This window comes from Raphanus sativus, chromosome 2 (genome assembly GCF_000801105.2).
Source record: "Raphanus sativus cultivar WK10039 chromosome 2, ASM80110v3, whole genome shotgun sequence".
Classification (NCBI taxonomy): Eukaryota; Viridiplantae; Streptophyta; class Magnoliopsida; order Brassicales; family Brassicaceae; genus Raphanus; species Raphanus sativus.
In genome coordinates, this window is record NC_079512.1 from 13110776 (window position 1) to 13125827 (window position 15052).

Consider the following 15052-nt stretch of genomic DNA (forward strand, 5'->3'; position numbering starts at 1 on the left):
TTAATAATTATTAAATTAATCAATATTATTTATTAATTCGAAAATTCGCATTATACGAGTTATTTACGTCGAAAGCTAACGAGGAATTTACGAGGAATATTTTACGAGGTATTTACGAGGAAAGCTTTTCAAGGAATCTACGTGGAGTTTACGAGAAAAATATTTCAAGGAAGTTACATCAAATTTACGAGGATTTCTTTTCAAGGAAATTACATGTAAGTAACAACGAATGCATCGCGTGGTTTCTACGAGGAATGGCCGCGAGGATTTTACGAGGAAATGCGGCGAGGAACTTACGACGAAATGTTTACTTCGTCTTTAAGAGGAAATGGTTGACTCGCTACTTTATGAGGAAATGGCGACGAAATGTGTGTTACGACGGACGATAAACGACGAGGGCCAGTTTCCTCGTTAATTCCTCGTAAACTTCCTTTTACGAGGAATTAACGAGGAAACTGGCCCTCGTTAAATATCTGTTTTCTTGTAGTGGGGAATCGAAGCTGGGTCGAGACAAGTGTTTCAATTCCGAAAGAGACGTGGTTTAGCCGCTAGGCCGAGGATAATCATCTGGTATATGGTTCAACATAAACGTATTTAACCACAATCTTTATATTATAAACGTTGGGAAGAAACTCGAAATTTCAGGATAGGTTTCCAAAATAGTTGAATATAACTGTGTTTCTTTCTAGCAAAGAAGTTTAAAACAAGAATTGAAATGAGATAAAAAAAATAAGGTCGTACGTTACAAAGACTAAAGAAATTTCAAATTGTGATTTGCAGTTTTGGAGAAAAATGCATTTAAACCTAGGTTGTATATTACAAAAATTGAAAGACATCATACTTATTCAGGACAGGGTTCCAAAATGAAAATGTATATATGGTCTGGTCCATATCATGTAATCATCACATAACCAAACATCCAGAAAAATGATCAATAAAAATGTAAAAAACATGGAAATGAAAAAGAATGGAGCAAAGATGAATAGTGAACTTCATCCTATAGGCTTCTTGCATGTGGTCTTGTTGTGCCCTCCTGTGCCACATCTGCTGCACTTGTGGGATTGAGATTTAGATCCATGAACCCCAAACTCGCCAACGGATCTCTTTCTCTTCGTAGGAGGACGTCCACTTCTCTTTTTTGTAGCTGGAGGTGGGCAAGTAAGTTCATCAATATTCACTGGATAGATGGACATTAACAACTCTGCACCAGAGTGTATGCTTTCGGCATAAGCTTTAGCCCACGTTTCTGTCAAGTGGGAACCATCAACGTAATGGTTTTCATCTCTCTTAATATATTTAGCAGCAGCAATTGCATGAATGCAGGGGATCTTGTCAATATCGAAAACATTACAAGTGCAATGTCGCTTCTCCAAATCAACAACATACTTCATTTTTTCATCCTTCACCTCAAACTCGCTTTGATCAACTTGATACACATTCAGCAGCATTGCAGCCACAAACCTGAATACCAATTTCTTCACAACTTTTGGGGTTACCAGGTGCTTATGTTTCGCAGCCGCTTCGCGTCGCTCAAAAAACCAAGTGGTGAGTGTCAATCTAATCGTCTCAAGGAGAGAGATCACTGGCAACTCACGAGGCATTTTCAACATAGAATTGAGAGACTCTGCAATGTTGGTAGTCATGATATTGTACCTGTTCGTAGGCGCATAGCATCGTGCCCACTTCCTAAAATCTGAATCTTCCAGATACTTAGCCAATTCAGGACATTTATCCTTTATGTCCTTAAAGATTAACCAGAACTCATGACACGTGTAGGCATCAGCAGCGCTTTCCACCAGAGGTAGCAAACCAGTCCTCGAATATTTAGGAGTGATGTTGCGGAGCAGATGGATCCTGCAGATTCCATGGTGAGATAAGGGATAAACTTCCTCCAGTGCTGAAGCAATGGAATTAGCCCTATCTGATACAAAAACAAGATCCGGAGCGTCCGGGATCATGTGGGTTAAACCTCTAAAGAACCATTTCCAAGAGGCGGCATTTTCATCGTCGACCTCTACAAAGGCGAGATGATATAGATGATAATCCCCATCTTGAACACAAGCTGCTAATAAAGTCCCATTGAATTTTTCCTTGAGAATTGTACCATCTACTGCAATAACTCTCCTCATCAATGAGAATGATGGACCAAAAGCCACAAATGCATACTTGAACTTTCCATTAGCATCCTTATGTTGATAAGTTAACGAACCAGGGTTTGTCTCTGTGACTTTGTTCAACCACCTAGACAAATTGTAATAGCTGTTTTCAGGAGTTCCTCTAACCAAAAACTGAACTTCTTCTTTCACTCTCCAAGCTTGTTTGTAATTGATGTGAACGCCATGCTTTATCCTGACATGTTCAATGATCTGTTTCGGTTTGAGACCTTCCTTCTTTTCTCCATAATTGCTGTAAATCAAAGAACCCAACAACTTTGCAGATGCTTGTCTGTGGTTGGCTTTCCTATGTGTTGTATCGCATGTATGATCACGAACATACTTTTTAACAACAAAAAAGTCTCAAAGAAGTAGCTTGGTAACACGCATCTTCCACATGCAATTGTCATCAACACAACTCAATAACACTCTTGACTTGTTAGAAGAGACAGTCTTGTACTCAAACTTCCACTCTAAAGCCCATTTCTTCATCAACATCAAATCTTCCTTGGTTATAAAATACCTATTCACCATAATATCACCAACTCCTCGCGTGGTTGGTGAAAGTCCAATATGGACAGGACTAAAGTCCGGAAGAGCATGCAGAGGAACTGTAGAAACACCTTCATAAAGAAGACTCTGCAAAATTCAAGGCGTTATTGGAAGGCTTAGTACTTGGTTAGGAAGTCTATCCTGAACAGTCTAAGAAAGAAGAAAATCATACAAACACAAACAAAAAAAAAAGGAAAATTAGGGACGATGTACATGATTTCATGTCTGCACAGTAGAACAAAACACTAGAGTGGCATTCAATGGAACATGAGAAGCAAATGTATCACTAGTTTGCCTGCTATAACTAGCTGAATCAGTATTAACCTGCAAAATTCAAGGCGTTTTTGGAAGGCTTAGTACTTGATTAGAAAGCATATTCTAAACAGTCTAAGAAAGAAGAAAACTATAGAAACACAAATAGAAAAAAAAACTAGGGACGATGTACCTGATTTCCTGTCCACACAGTAGAACAAAACACTAGAGTGACATTCAATGGAACATGAGAAGCAAATGTATCATTAGTTTGCATGCTATAGCTAGCTGAATTAGTATTAATCTGCAAAATTCAATGTGGTTTTGGAAGGCTTAGTACTTGGTTATGAAGCATATCATGAACAGTCTAAGAAAGAAGAAAACCATACAAACACAAACAGAAAAAAGGAAAATTAGGGACGATGTACCTTATTTCCTGTCTGCACAGTAGAACAAAACACTGGAGTGGCATTTAATAGAACATGAGAAGCAAATGTATCACTAGTTTGCCTGCTACAGCTAGCTGAATTGGTATTAACCTGCAAAATTCAAGGCATTTTTGGAAGGCTTAGTACTTGGTTAGGAAGCCTATCCTAAACAGTATAAGAAAGAAGAAAACCATACAAACACAAACAGAAAAAGGAAAATTAGGGACGATGTACCTGATTTCCTGTCTGCACAGTAGAACAAAACACTGGAGTGACATTCAATGGAACATGAGAAGTAAATGTATTACTAGTTTGCCTGTTACAGCTAGCTGAATAAATATTAACCTGTAAAATTCAAGGTGTTTTTGGAAGGCTTAGTACTTGGTTAGAAAGCCTATCCTGAACAGTCTAAAGAAATCATACAACACACAACACAAACCAAAAAAAAAATTAGGGACGATGTACATGTTCTCCTCTCTGCACAGTAGAACGAAGCACTAGATTGGAATTCAAAGGAACAGGCTAAGGAAATGTATCAGAAGCTTGATTGTTACAGCTAGTTGAATCAATATTAACCTGCAATAGTCAATGCACTTTGAAAGGCTTAATAAGTGATTAGGAAAGGTATCCTGAATAATTTAGTTGAAAAAGTCATACAAACCTTAATACACAGCAGAGATGTTCCATCAAATGCTCTAATCTTCCCAATGAAACTGTTGAGCTGACGAGAATTAACTATGGAGATGGGGGAAAACTTTCAACAACACTTCTCATGTCCAAAGAAATATCATACGTCAAACTGATTTCTCCCTCTTTAACACAAAATTCATCCGAGACAATCTTGCTCAAATCTTCATAGGAAGATCTTCTCCTATAGAAATGAAAGAAGCATTCCTGTTCGAATCAACTTGAAACTCCCACTTGACAGATTTTTTTGAAATCCATTGTCCACAGACGCAAAGAACTTCCATAGTTCTACAAAACAACTTCAATCAAAATAGAATAACTAATAAGTACTTGATTAGGAAGCCTATCATGAACAGACTAAAGAAATCATACAACACACAACACAAACTAAAAACAAAATTAGGGACGATGCACATGTTCTCCTCTTTGCACAGTAGAACGAAACACTGGATTGGTATTCAAAGGAACATGCGAATCAAATGTATCAGAAACTTGATTGCTACAGCTAGCTGAATCAGTATTAACCTATAATAGTCAAGGCGTTCTGGAAGGCTTAATACGTGATTAGAAAAGGTATCCTGAATAATTTAGTTGAAAACGGCATAATATGCCTTTCAATATAGCTAAGTGCAAACAACACGGAACGATATCACACACTACAGAAAATGTGAATATTAATAGCACTAGACTATAGCGGTTTTGACAGTTCTGCTATTGTATACCAACACTTACCTTTTTTATAGCGTTTGTCAAATTTAAAACGCTATATATGTTATCGCGGGAAAATAAAAAATTTTGGCCGCCTAAAATCCTTTTTTCTTCATTGTTTCTTATAAAATCCAAATAGTTCTCTCGAATTAGGTTAGCTTCAATGTCTACGAAGATAAATATAAAAACACAGTGGAGAAGACGAAGATGGTATCTGATGATGCTAAAGCTCTGAAGAAAGAGGAGACGAAGATGGTTCCTTTGTTAGAAGAAGAATCCTACGAACGCCAACAATGGTGGTTCAGCTTCGAGAAAATCGAAGAAGGAAGTGAAGGACGAACTAGTCAACAAGTCTTCTTTATCTGGGTCTCGCCCAAATCCATTAAAGAATAAGGAGATTGATGAAAACGACGATGAGAAGCCTCTTTCCCAAGAGAAATTCCTATGTTGGAGTTTCGAATGTTTGATTTTTATATTTCTCATTCTGTCTTTCAGCAATTTAGTATTAAATATGGAATCAGGTAGATTGATGTAGTCGAATTGATGTATTCTTATGTTGCTGTCTCTATCTCTCTGGTTTTTAGGAGAGGGAGTTGAATAAGAAGAAGACATAGAAAGAAGAAGAAGCAGAGAAGAAAGGTAAAGAAGAAGAGGGAGAAGAAAGTCTATGATTTGCCTGGTCAGAAGAGAGACCAACCTGAAGAGGTAACTTTTCATTACTTCTTTTTTTCTTTGATTTGTTTTCTGAAGAGAGATCCACTTAGTATTTTCCATTGTCTCTGTATGTTGTGACGCTGGTATCTGCGACGAGTCTGAGATGCAGGGGCATTGATACAGGTCCAATACGGAGTGAAGAAGCAGAATACGAGGCAGAGGAGCTCGTGAAAATGTAAATGGTGAATGTGTGTGTGATGTGTTATGCTGAGAATCTTGTGGCCTAAAATCAATGTTCTCCATCGATCCATTCATTGCACCTGAAACTGGTTCTGTTCTTAGTTAGTTGTGTGTGTGATGTGATGCTGATAAGAAAAGTTAGCAATCTGGTTCATGGTCTTTCTTCATCAATCTTGAATCAGACAAGTCTTTCTTAACCGGTCTTCTTATCTCTCTTTATTTTATGTGATCTTTTTGACAGTGTGTGGAAACTCTAGTGCTCTGTTCTAGACTGCAGCATATAAACCGAACTCTAGTGCTCTGTTCTTGAATCTCTTGATAGTATGTTTGATAGGTTTTGATGTATTGATTTTGTATGTTTTGAATCTTTAATGGAAAAGAATATGGTATTTATGATTCACTTGTTAGAGTAAATTATATTTGTTATAGTGCAATATATATTATAAAAATTATGTTTAAAATTTTAATTACCATTTATATTTATAAATTTATGGTTATGTAATTTTAACAAAGTGACTATTTAAAATTCCATTATAAATCTTAAATGAGTACCTTAAACCTTATATCCTTAATACAATAAATAATAATATTTTAAAACTTGAATTCAAAATTTTAAATAGAAAACTCTTGATTTGATCATTTTTGCAAAATATTTATATATATGTGATAAAACAATAATTAAATGAGTTTGTTATAAAATATTTATAGATATATATATATAGTAGTTTAGGGGTTCATATATTTAATGTGATATTACTATATGGATTTTTGTGTGCTCAAAAATCTAAACCCCAAAACTTAACCCTAAACCTTATATCATACTTCAAACTTTAAAATATCTCGAAATTTAAGTATTCAAAAACATACAAAATATACACATATATCTACAAATATTAGTTATAATCATAAAAAATTCCCAAACCTAAAATAAATAAAGGATAAAAATGATAATTAGATTTTTGATAAAAAAATATTTTAACATATAAAAATTTAGGGGTTTATATCCTAAAATCTAAGCCTTAAAACTTAATTCTAACCTTATATCAAATTTCAAACCATATATATTTAGTGTGATATTACAAATATGGATTTTGGTCTACTTAAAACCCTAACCCCAAAACTTAATCCTATAATATAGACATAAATCTTTAAACTCTAATCTTTTCATACCATCAACCAAAATTGCAAATTCAAACTTAATTTTTTAATCTTAATCTATAACTTCCAAAACACAAATTAACCTTAAATCTTTAACAAAGTCTTAAGACCAACCTTTAACATTACAATTCAAACCCTAAACTCTACATCCATATCTTAATACAAACTATCAAACTTTAATACCTTAAACCCCAACCTTAATCTCTACACTGAAAATCATAAATCCAATATTTACAAACTTATAATAGAAACTTTAAATTTAAACCTCAAGTATATTCTAAAACTTAAATCATATATGTAATCCTAAATCTGAACCCTAACCCCTAAACCACATATCTCATTTTAACATATATCACAAAACATTAAATCTTAATTTTTTAAATAAATTATATTTCTATAAATATATTAAAATTCAAATAAAAAATTTAGATTTCAAAGTTAAAATTATGATACCAAATTATTTAAAGCTTGAATAATTTTTATAATAGCTATAAATAAATAAGAATACAATTTGTATTGTTTCTTTTTTGAACCATTGATTGATTTTGAATCAAAGGTCCAAAATCATTCTTGTACCTATCCTCACCCTTTATTCCTATTGGCTAGAAAAAGTTGTGTGTGGATTGATAATTCTAACCATTAGATTAGATATTTTGAAGGGTTCAGATTTAATCTTTTGTGTGTTGCCTCTCTCTCTCTCTCTCACTCACGCTTCTTCGCTTTCTTCTTCTTCTCTCTCTCTTCTCTCTCTCTCTCTCTGAAACAAAGAACAACGAGATTCATCTTCGTATAGTCTTTTTTTTCTGTCTATCTTCTTCATCCTTACACAAAATCACCCCATCACCATAAACCTCAGCCGCTGCCATCATCTTCATCTCCACCTCCTCGTTCTCTACTTCTGCCAAGAACTCTGTCTCAACCACTTTTTTATCTATCCTCTTATCAAAGCTTTTCTTTTCCAGATGCATATTCATGGTCTTAGTTAACACCAACCACATCTCAGGTTTGTTATATGTTCCTTGATTTGCTTTGAGATTTTTGAATGATTAGTGTTGTTTGACAAGATTGTAACTTGATTAAATTGGGATTTGACTTCAGGGACAGGGAAGAGGAAGTGAAATTGATACTGGGGCTGACTGTAACTTGATTAAACAAGATTCTTTTCTCATAGTGTTACAAGATTGATAGGTATATCTGATACAGTCCATATTGAATCGCCATTGTTCTCTCTGTGTTTTAAATTTGATTTTTGATTTGCTTGTTCTTGTTACAGGAAGAAGGCGGATATGAATAAGCTGTGCTGGTGGAGATGAAGTCGAGACAGATGAAGAAAAGAGAAAGAAGGAGAAGGTGAGAAGACAGAGATGTAAGGAAGAGGCCGAAAATGGAGGAGGAAGGTGACGATGGGAGGAAGGCAGGCATCAGCGTATATTAGGTTTAGTTTTGGGTGGTTTATTAGGTTTGGTTCAAATAGAGTTAGTTTAATAAACCGGTTTTGTGTGTAAACCAATATTACTAATAAATCGAATTTAATTGTAAACCAATTATTTGTATACTGATTTTAGTCAATAAAAATTTTTAATTTAAATTATGAATTAATTTTCAAATTAATTTTGAATTCTTTAATTATGAATTATTTAATTTAATTTGGTTTGGTTTGGTAATTCTTTTTAATAAATTTCCAGATAATTTTAAAATAAATTAATAACACGAAACATTCGCTATAGTTGTAGGGTTAATTATAGCATAAACAAAAACCGTTATTAAAAGTGTCGGACCTATTATAACGGGCGATGTCAGAGCGGCCAAGGAAGCGCTATTATACATGAATCATAGCATTTTTCGTCCGCTATTACTACCCTTATTTCCTGTAGTGACAGCTATAAAATGATACATCACTCGTTGATAATCAATAGATCCAACTGACATCGAAATCGAGAATCTGAGAATAGTATGGATGCACTGTAGGTGGACATGGTAAATTTCTGATCGGTGTTGTAGTTTCTCGTCAACAGATCTAAGCACCACGAAGAAGAATAAACATCAAATCAACAAACGTAATTAATCAGATAAATCAAATTTGAAACACCAGCAAGCAGTATCACTCAATGAACAAGAGGTAAAAGACGATGAACACCAGAAGATGACGATGGACGACGAAGAGAAGAAGACGACGACAACGACGAAGAGGAGGAGATAAGGAGAGGAGACAACGACGACGAAGAGTAGAGGACGGCGACGACGACGAAGAAGAAACGACGGATAGGAGAAGAAGACAGTGATTCCTGCAGAGAAGGAGACGACGACAGAGAGATTTCGAAATCTCAAATTTTTTTTACTCAATCAAAGAAGAAATAAAGGAGAGGGCATAAGGTTAAATGACAAACTTAATGAAACCTATTTTTGTGACTTTGTGTCCTGAGTGCTACTTTGGGGACTAAAAGTTGGGTTAGTGCTATCTGGGCTATTTTCTCATATATTTACTTTATAAATATTTATATCCGTACATGAACACGGGAAAATCACTTCGTTGTCAACTTAAAGTACATGTTTAAAGTACTTTTCCTGCTTTGGAGATTGATCCAAGGTGATGGCTGATAAAATGTATGAATTTAGAGAGTAGTTGTGGTGATTTAACAAAAATAGTGTGAGAATCAAAGTGATAAACCAAGAGAGAGAGAGAGAGAGAGAGAGAGAGAGAGAGAGAGAGAGAGAGAGAGAGAGAGAGAGTTTGCAAGATAAGAGAGAAGTGAGGAATTATATTTCCTTGATTGATTTAGTTGTCACAAAGATTACATAAATTGATAAACAAGAGAGAGTAAGACAATCAGAATACATAAACAATTGTAGACAAGATCAGGGCATGTCACTTTCGGCTGAGATGAAAGGGACATCTCCTCTTTCTCTTCCTTCACATGTGACTTTGGTTTGTAACACTCCTCCAACGGCTCCTACCACTTGCTACCACTTGTTTAAACTCACCCAAGACATCAGGAAAATAGTTAAATCAGTCTTTGACATTTCCTTGTCTTCCAAGACAATCTTAGGGCAAGACTTGTACAGACTGTTCTTCATGTACAACCCGGATGATCAAGACTTGTACAGACTGTTCTTCTTGTACAACCCGGATGATCAAGACTTGTACAGAGTGTTCTTCTTGTACAACCCGGATGATCTTCTTCTTGTTACTATCATTCTTGCTCTTTTATTCTCTTCATGTCAACACTCCCCTTCAAGCTTGACCATATGGAACAAGTCAAGCTTGGAAGCCATGAAGCAATCCCTCATTAAAACCTTAGCTAGGCAAAACCCAATGGGATAAAATCCAAGCCAAGGAAAAAGAGTACATCACTTCATGGAGGATAGATCAGTGACATGAGATATCTATGAGTCTCATCCTTGAATGGATGGACTCACACACCTTAGTACTTGCTGCCTTTGTGAAGATATCAGCTAGCTGGTCTTCACTTCTTGTGTAGCATGGAAGAATCACTTACTGCTCCACTGCTTGTCTCACCTTGTGGCAGTCTACTTCTATATGTTTTGTCCTCTCATGGAAGACTGAGTTGGATGCAATGTGTATTGCAGCCTGGTTATCACAGTGCATAGTCATTGGTGTGTTGATCTCGATCCCCAAGTCTTTTAGCAGCCCTTTGATCCATATAAGCTCACTTGTAAGCTTCCTCATTGATCTATATTCTGCCTTAGCACTTGAACATGACACCACCTTCTGCTTCTTGCTCTTCCATGTGACCAGGTTCCCTCCAATAAAAGTGCAATAGCATGTGGTTGATCTTCTATCAACTCTGTCTCCAGCCCAATCAGCATCACAATACCCAACCACTTCAGTGCTCTTGTTACATGTCATCCATACTCCTTGACCAGGCGCCTCTTTTAGGTATCTTAAGATCCTCTCCACCATGTTCCAGTGATGCACCTTAGGAGATCCCATGTGTTGGCTTACTTGATTCACAGCAAAGCACACATCAGGTCTGGTGATGGTTAGATATATGAGCTTGCCAACCATTCTTCTATACTTCTTGACATATTTGAATGGAGTAGCTTCATACTCCTCCTCTCGCAGCACCTTGTAGCCATCTTCCAATGGTGTTTTGGCTTGTCTACTTCCAAGGTTTCCTGCCTCATTTAAAATGTCAAGTGCGTACTTCCTTTGAGATAAGAAGAGCTCCTCTTTAGAGCGGCATATTTCAATTCCAAGGAAGTACTTCAATTCTCCCAAATCCTTAATATCAAAGGCACTTTTAAGAAAATATTTAGTTGAGAGGATACCTTCCTTGTTGCTACTAGTGATGATAATATCATCAACATATACTAAGATCACCACAATACCTTGCTGGCTGGTTAGGGTGAAGAGAGTGTGATCAGCCTCTGATTTTACAAATCCTCTCCCATTGAGAGTGGTGCTCAGCTTGTGATACCAGGCTCTTGGAGATTGTTTCAAGCCATAGATGGCTTTCTTTAGTCTCAAAACATTTCCTGGTTTCACCATGTCTTCTAGGCCAGGAGGTGGTCTCATATACACTTCATCCTCCAACTCTCCTTGTAAGAAAGCATTCTTCACATCCATCTGCCATAAATCCCACTCCAAGTTGACAGCAAGTGATAGAACAATTCTTATGGTATGCAGCTTGGCCACTGGTGCAAATGTGTCTAGGTAGTCTTCACCATACACTTGAGTATATCCCCTTGCAACCAGTCTTGTTTTCCTCCTTTCTGGCTTCCCATTAGCTCCATACTTGATGGTAAATAAGAGACGACTTGTCACTGCCTTCTTGCCCTTGGGAAATTCAGTCTCAAACCATGTATTATTCCTGATCATAGCTCCCATCTCATCACCAACTGATGCTTCCCATTTTTTATGTAGCATAGCTTTTTCATATGTCTTTGGGATGTACTCCTGATCAAGCTCACTGATAAAGTGCTGAACACACACACCCAAATACCCGCAAATGGTCTATAGATGGTTTGTTTTTGTTCAGTACCTCATATGGTGTGGAATCAAGAAGGACTCTTGTAGGTGTGCGGTTGATCAAGTAAGTAGCAGTGACTACTGCATCTCCCCAAAATCTTTTAGGGATATTGGCGTGAAACATGATACTCCTGGCCACCTCCATAAGATGTCTATTCTTCCTTTCTGCTACACCATTTTGTTGTGAAGTGTAAGGGCAACTAGTTTGTTGTATAATCCCATGTGCAGCTAAGTGTTGTTTGAAAGCTGTGCTAGTATATTCACCACCATTATCTGATCTAAAAATTTTAATCTTGACATTGAAATAGTTAGTAATATAATTTTGGAAATTTTTAAAAACTTCTAGCACCCTATCTTTAGATTGTAACAATGTGATCCAAGTATACTTAGATTTTTCATCTATGAATGTTACAAAATATTTATGATCGAGAGGGTTAGAGTGATGAGTTTTAGAGTGTAGAAGGAACCTTTTTATAGTCGTAGATCCTAAGCAAGGGAGTAATGTTAGGATGAATTAAATGATAAATTGTGGGAAGACTGGAAACCTAGAGTTAGTGCATGCATTCAAGTCGACATTTGGACACCGTCTGATTTCATAACTCCTGAAGATATTTACAGCCGGTGAGATGAACACATGACGAATGGCGACAGTGAGAATTGTATCAGAAAAAGGCAGGAGTCTCCAATGAGAGAGACTATGTTCTTATGGACCACTTTGATTATAATAGAGGTCCAAACAAATTATAGCAGTCTTAAATTTCAAATCGAAACCTACAAAGAGAGTAATAAGAAACATACGAAATTTAAACAAAACCTGACTATAACAAAAGCCCAAACAATTTTCACAAATGATTTAATGAGGTGTGGAGTTGAGAGAGGAGACACATCGGCATCTGATGATACTATTATCTAATGTGTCCTCTTAAAAATATATTAATAGATATATATTCTAGTAATTAATATAATTGAAAATTGAAAAAAAAGAAAGTAAAAATTGTATGCTGGTTTAACCAGTGATTCAACTGATAATCGGGTTCTGTATTTTAACGGTATTTTAAGGGTTTATCAGACTTTCAAATAATGGATGTTTTCTTAAATCCAAACCGAATTAGATATTGGGTTTCAAAATAGTATACTGGTTTTGGTTATTTGTAATTGAATAATCTAGTTCAGAACTACATCTTTTTAAACTGAAAGATATCAAATAATAGCATGAACAGTCTGAACACATTTCGTGAATAACATACATATATCGATATTGATTGTCGAATAAATATACACAGATACAAATACATAAAGAAAAAAAACAAAAAGTACAATACATCACCCATGAGAAACAACATTAAAAAAGAAGAAGATCGTATCAAAGTAGAAAATACTCGAGGAAGAAGTTTGTTTATGTATACCCAACAAGCAAAAAGCAATATCATCAAGGCTTTCTTGCTGCAAATTGATTCCCAGACTTGAGATTATCTTGAGGGACGTCCATGGGCAGCTTGGTCCAGTTAAAGACGTCATCTCTGACTTTCTTCCTCTGAACCACAACGTAAAAGCTCATGAATATACACATAAAGGCCATCATTGCGATGAATATGCTTAGGTTTCTTCTATTTGGGCAAGAAGTGAGAATCATATCTGTTGAAACAAACCCATCAAGACTCCCCATCGAGTTATTCATCTTCATGATCTCAACACCGTTCAACATCGCATCCACCCCACGCTCATCAACACTGGTCTTGTTTGATGATCCCACACTTACCCTAATCGATGATCCCGAAGGGTTGTTGGAATCAGCGGTAAGATCCACCACGAAATCCATGTAATAAGGGGAAGCAAGGACGTAACCAGTAGAGTCAGAGATATCGAAATCTTGATACGCCGAGTTCCCGTTGATGTAAACGTTGAAATAGAGGAGACCGAGTGATTTGCTAGCAATGTCACAGAAATGCATCCGGATCAGATATTTGTAACCCGTGCTCACAGGGAAGTCCCAACTCATAACGTTGCCCACACGGGCAGTGTTGTAGACGTTATCAGGACCAACTTCCCGGCTCGCACCTCCGGGCCTATACTTAATCCTACCGGTGAAGTAAGCTTTGCGAGAAGAAGACCCACCAAGGGATTTGAACAAGTCATCATCAGGGAGCCAAGTTCTCCACAAGGTGTCATTGAAAGGAGTGACCTTTCTACCACCAACATTGATTCTGTACATCACTTCCATAGCTTGCTTAGCTAAACCATTCACTTTCCCAGTTCCATCACCAGATACAGAGGTTGCCACGTCAGCAATCAAATCCTTAGGCGCGGATATAACTTCTATAGCGTTAACGAACGCTAATTTCGAATCTTTACTAGGAACAAACCTGACCACAACCTCTCCAACACCGACCCAAATCAGAAACTCCCTAACTTTATTAGACGACGTGCCATTAAAATTTCTAAGGACGACGTGGCCGTTAACGGTGACGTGAAACTCAGCGCCGTTAAGATCGATTTTAGAGGAAGTGAGACGATTGAAATGGAGACGTACCATGTGAGTCCCTTTCTCGCGGACATTGAACTCGTACTTGGCCTGTCGCGTGAATACCCTGGCGGTCCGGTAGATCTGAGGGACGTTCGGAGCTAGATCTTCTCCCTGGAGGGAGACTGATCCTTCCGATGAGAAGAACTTCACTTTCGATGATGCGTCGGAGACGAAACGGCGGTTATCCACGGTGGAGTCAACGTCCGAGCCGCAGTTCACGAGGTAGTCGTCGGAGGGGGAGAAAGAGAGAGATGAGATTGAGATTGAGGATGATAGGAAGATAACAAATAGGATGAAACCGATCCTTCTGGACAGAATCGCCATTGCCCGCGGAGAAGAGATTGCACAATTTTGCAGTCGATCAGACAAGATGATAAATGTAATTTGGAAAATGAGACCTAGTCAACGCGTCATTACAGCTGTTTCGTTTTCTATCATCTAAGACATGACTAATTCGTAGCGGCTCATATATCCCAACTTATGCAAAGGGCCTGAAGGCTTAAGCCCAATTACGTCTCAAAATTTTAGTAATGATCAATGACTGTTCACAGAAAGATGTTTAACTATTTCCTCAAGTCTAGTTTTTTTTTTTAAATAATCAACCACAAAAACAAATAAGCCAAATAGTTTTATCATCTATATTATTAAAACTGGAATACAAATAAAAACTGTTTGGAAACATGAATAATAATATAAATGAGAATTA

General features: G+C 36.7%; 2 protein-coding genes and 1 long non-coding RNA gene across 3 annotated transcripts; 1 reads left to right on the forward strand and 2 right to left on the reverse strand.

The window, feature by feature from the left end:
* Window positions 1–992: 992 nt before the first annotated feature.
* On the reverse strand, window positions 993–3234 carry LOC108831203 (uncharacterized). The gene is made up of 3 exons (XM_018604762.2): window positions 3151–3234; window positions 2604–2792; window positions 993–2495 (listed from the first exon to the last, which is right to left on the reverse strand). Exons 1-3 carry the CDS (start codon window positions 3232–3234, stop codon window positions 993–995), a joined length of 1776 nt encoding a protein of 591 aa, XP_018460264.2.
* Window positions 3235–7521: 4287 nt separating this feature from the next.
* LOC130498204 (uncharacterized) lies at window positions 7522–8420 on the forward strand. Its single transcript, XR_008937130.1, has 3 exons — window positions 7522–7835; window positions 7931–8020; window positions 8106–8420. It is a non-coding gene; the product is annotated as an uncharacterized LOC130498204 (long non-coding RNA).
* Window positions 8421–13052: 4632 nt separating this feature from the next.
* Window positions 13053–14771, reverse strand: LOC108842958 (probable receptor-like protein kinase At5g24010). The gene has a single exon (XM_018616021.2). The coding sequence runs from the start codon at window positions 14668–14670 to the stop codon at window positions 13252–13254; it is 1419 nt and encodes a 472-aa protein (XP_018471523.2). The 5' UTR covers window positions 14671–14771; the 3' UTR covers window positions 13053–13251.
* Window positions 14772–15052: the final 281 nt, after the last annotated feature.

Coding starts and splice junctions, on each gene's coding strand:
- LOC108842958 (XM_018616021.2), bottom strand. CDS start 14,670: ATGGCGATTCTGTCCAGAAGGATCGGTTTCATCCTATTTGTTATCTTC.
- LOC108831203 (XM_018604762.2), bottom strand. CDS start 3,234: ATGCAAACTAATGATACATTTGCTTCTCATGTTCCATTGAATGTCACT. Junction 2,793..3,150: donor CTGTGTGGACAGGAAATCAG/GTACATCGTCCC, acceptor TGAATTTTGCAG/AGTCTTCTTTATGAAGGTGT. Junction 2,496..2,603: donor GGAAGTTTGAGTACAAGACT/GTCTCTTCTAAC, acceptor GTTGTTAAAAAG/TATGTTCGTGATCATACATG.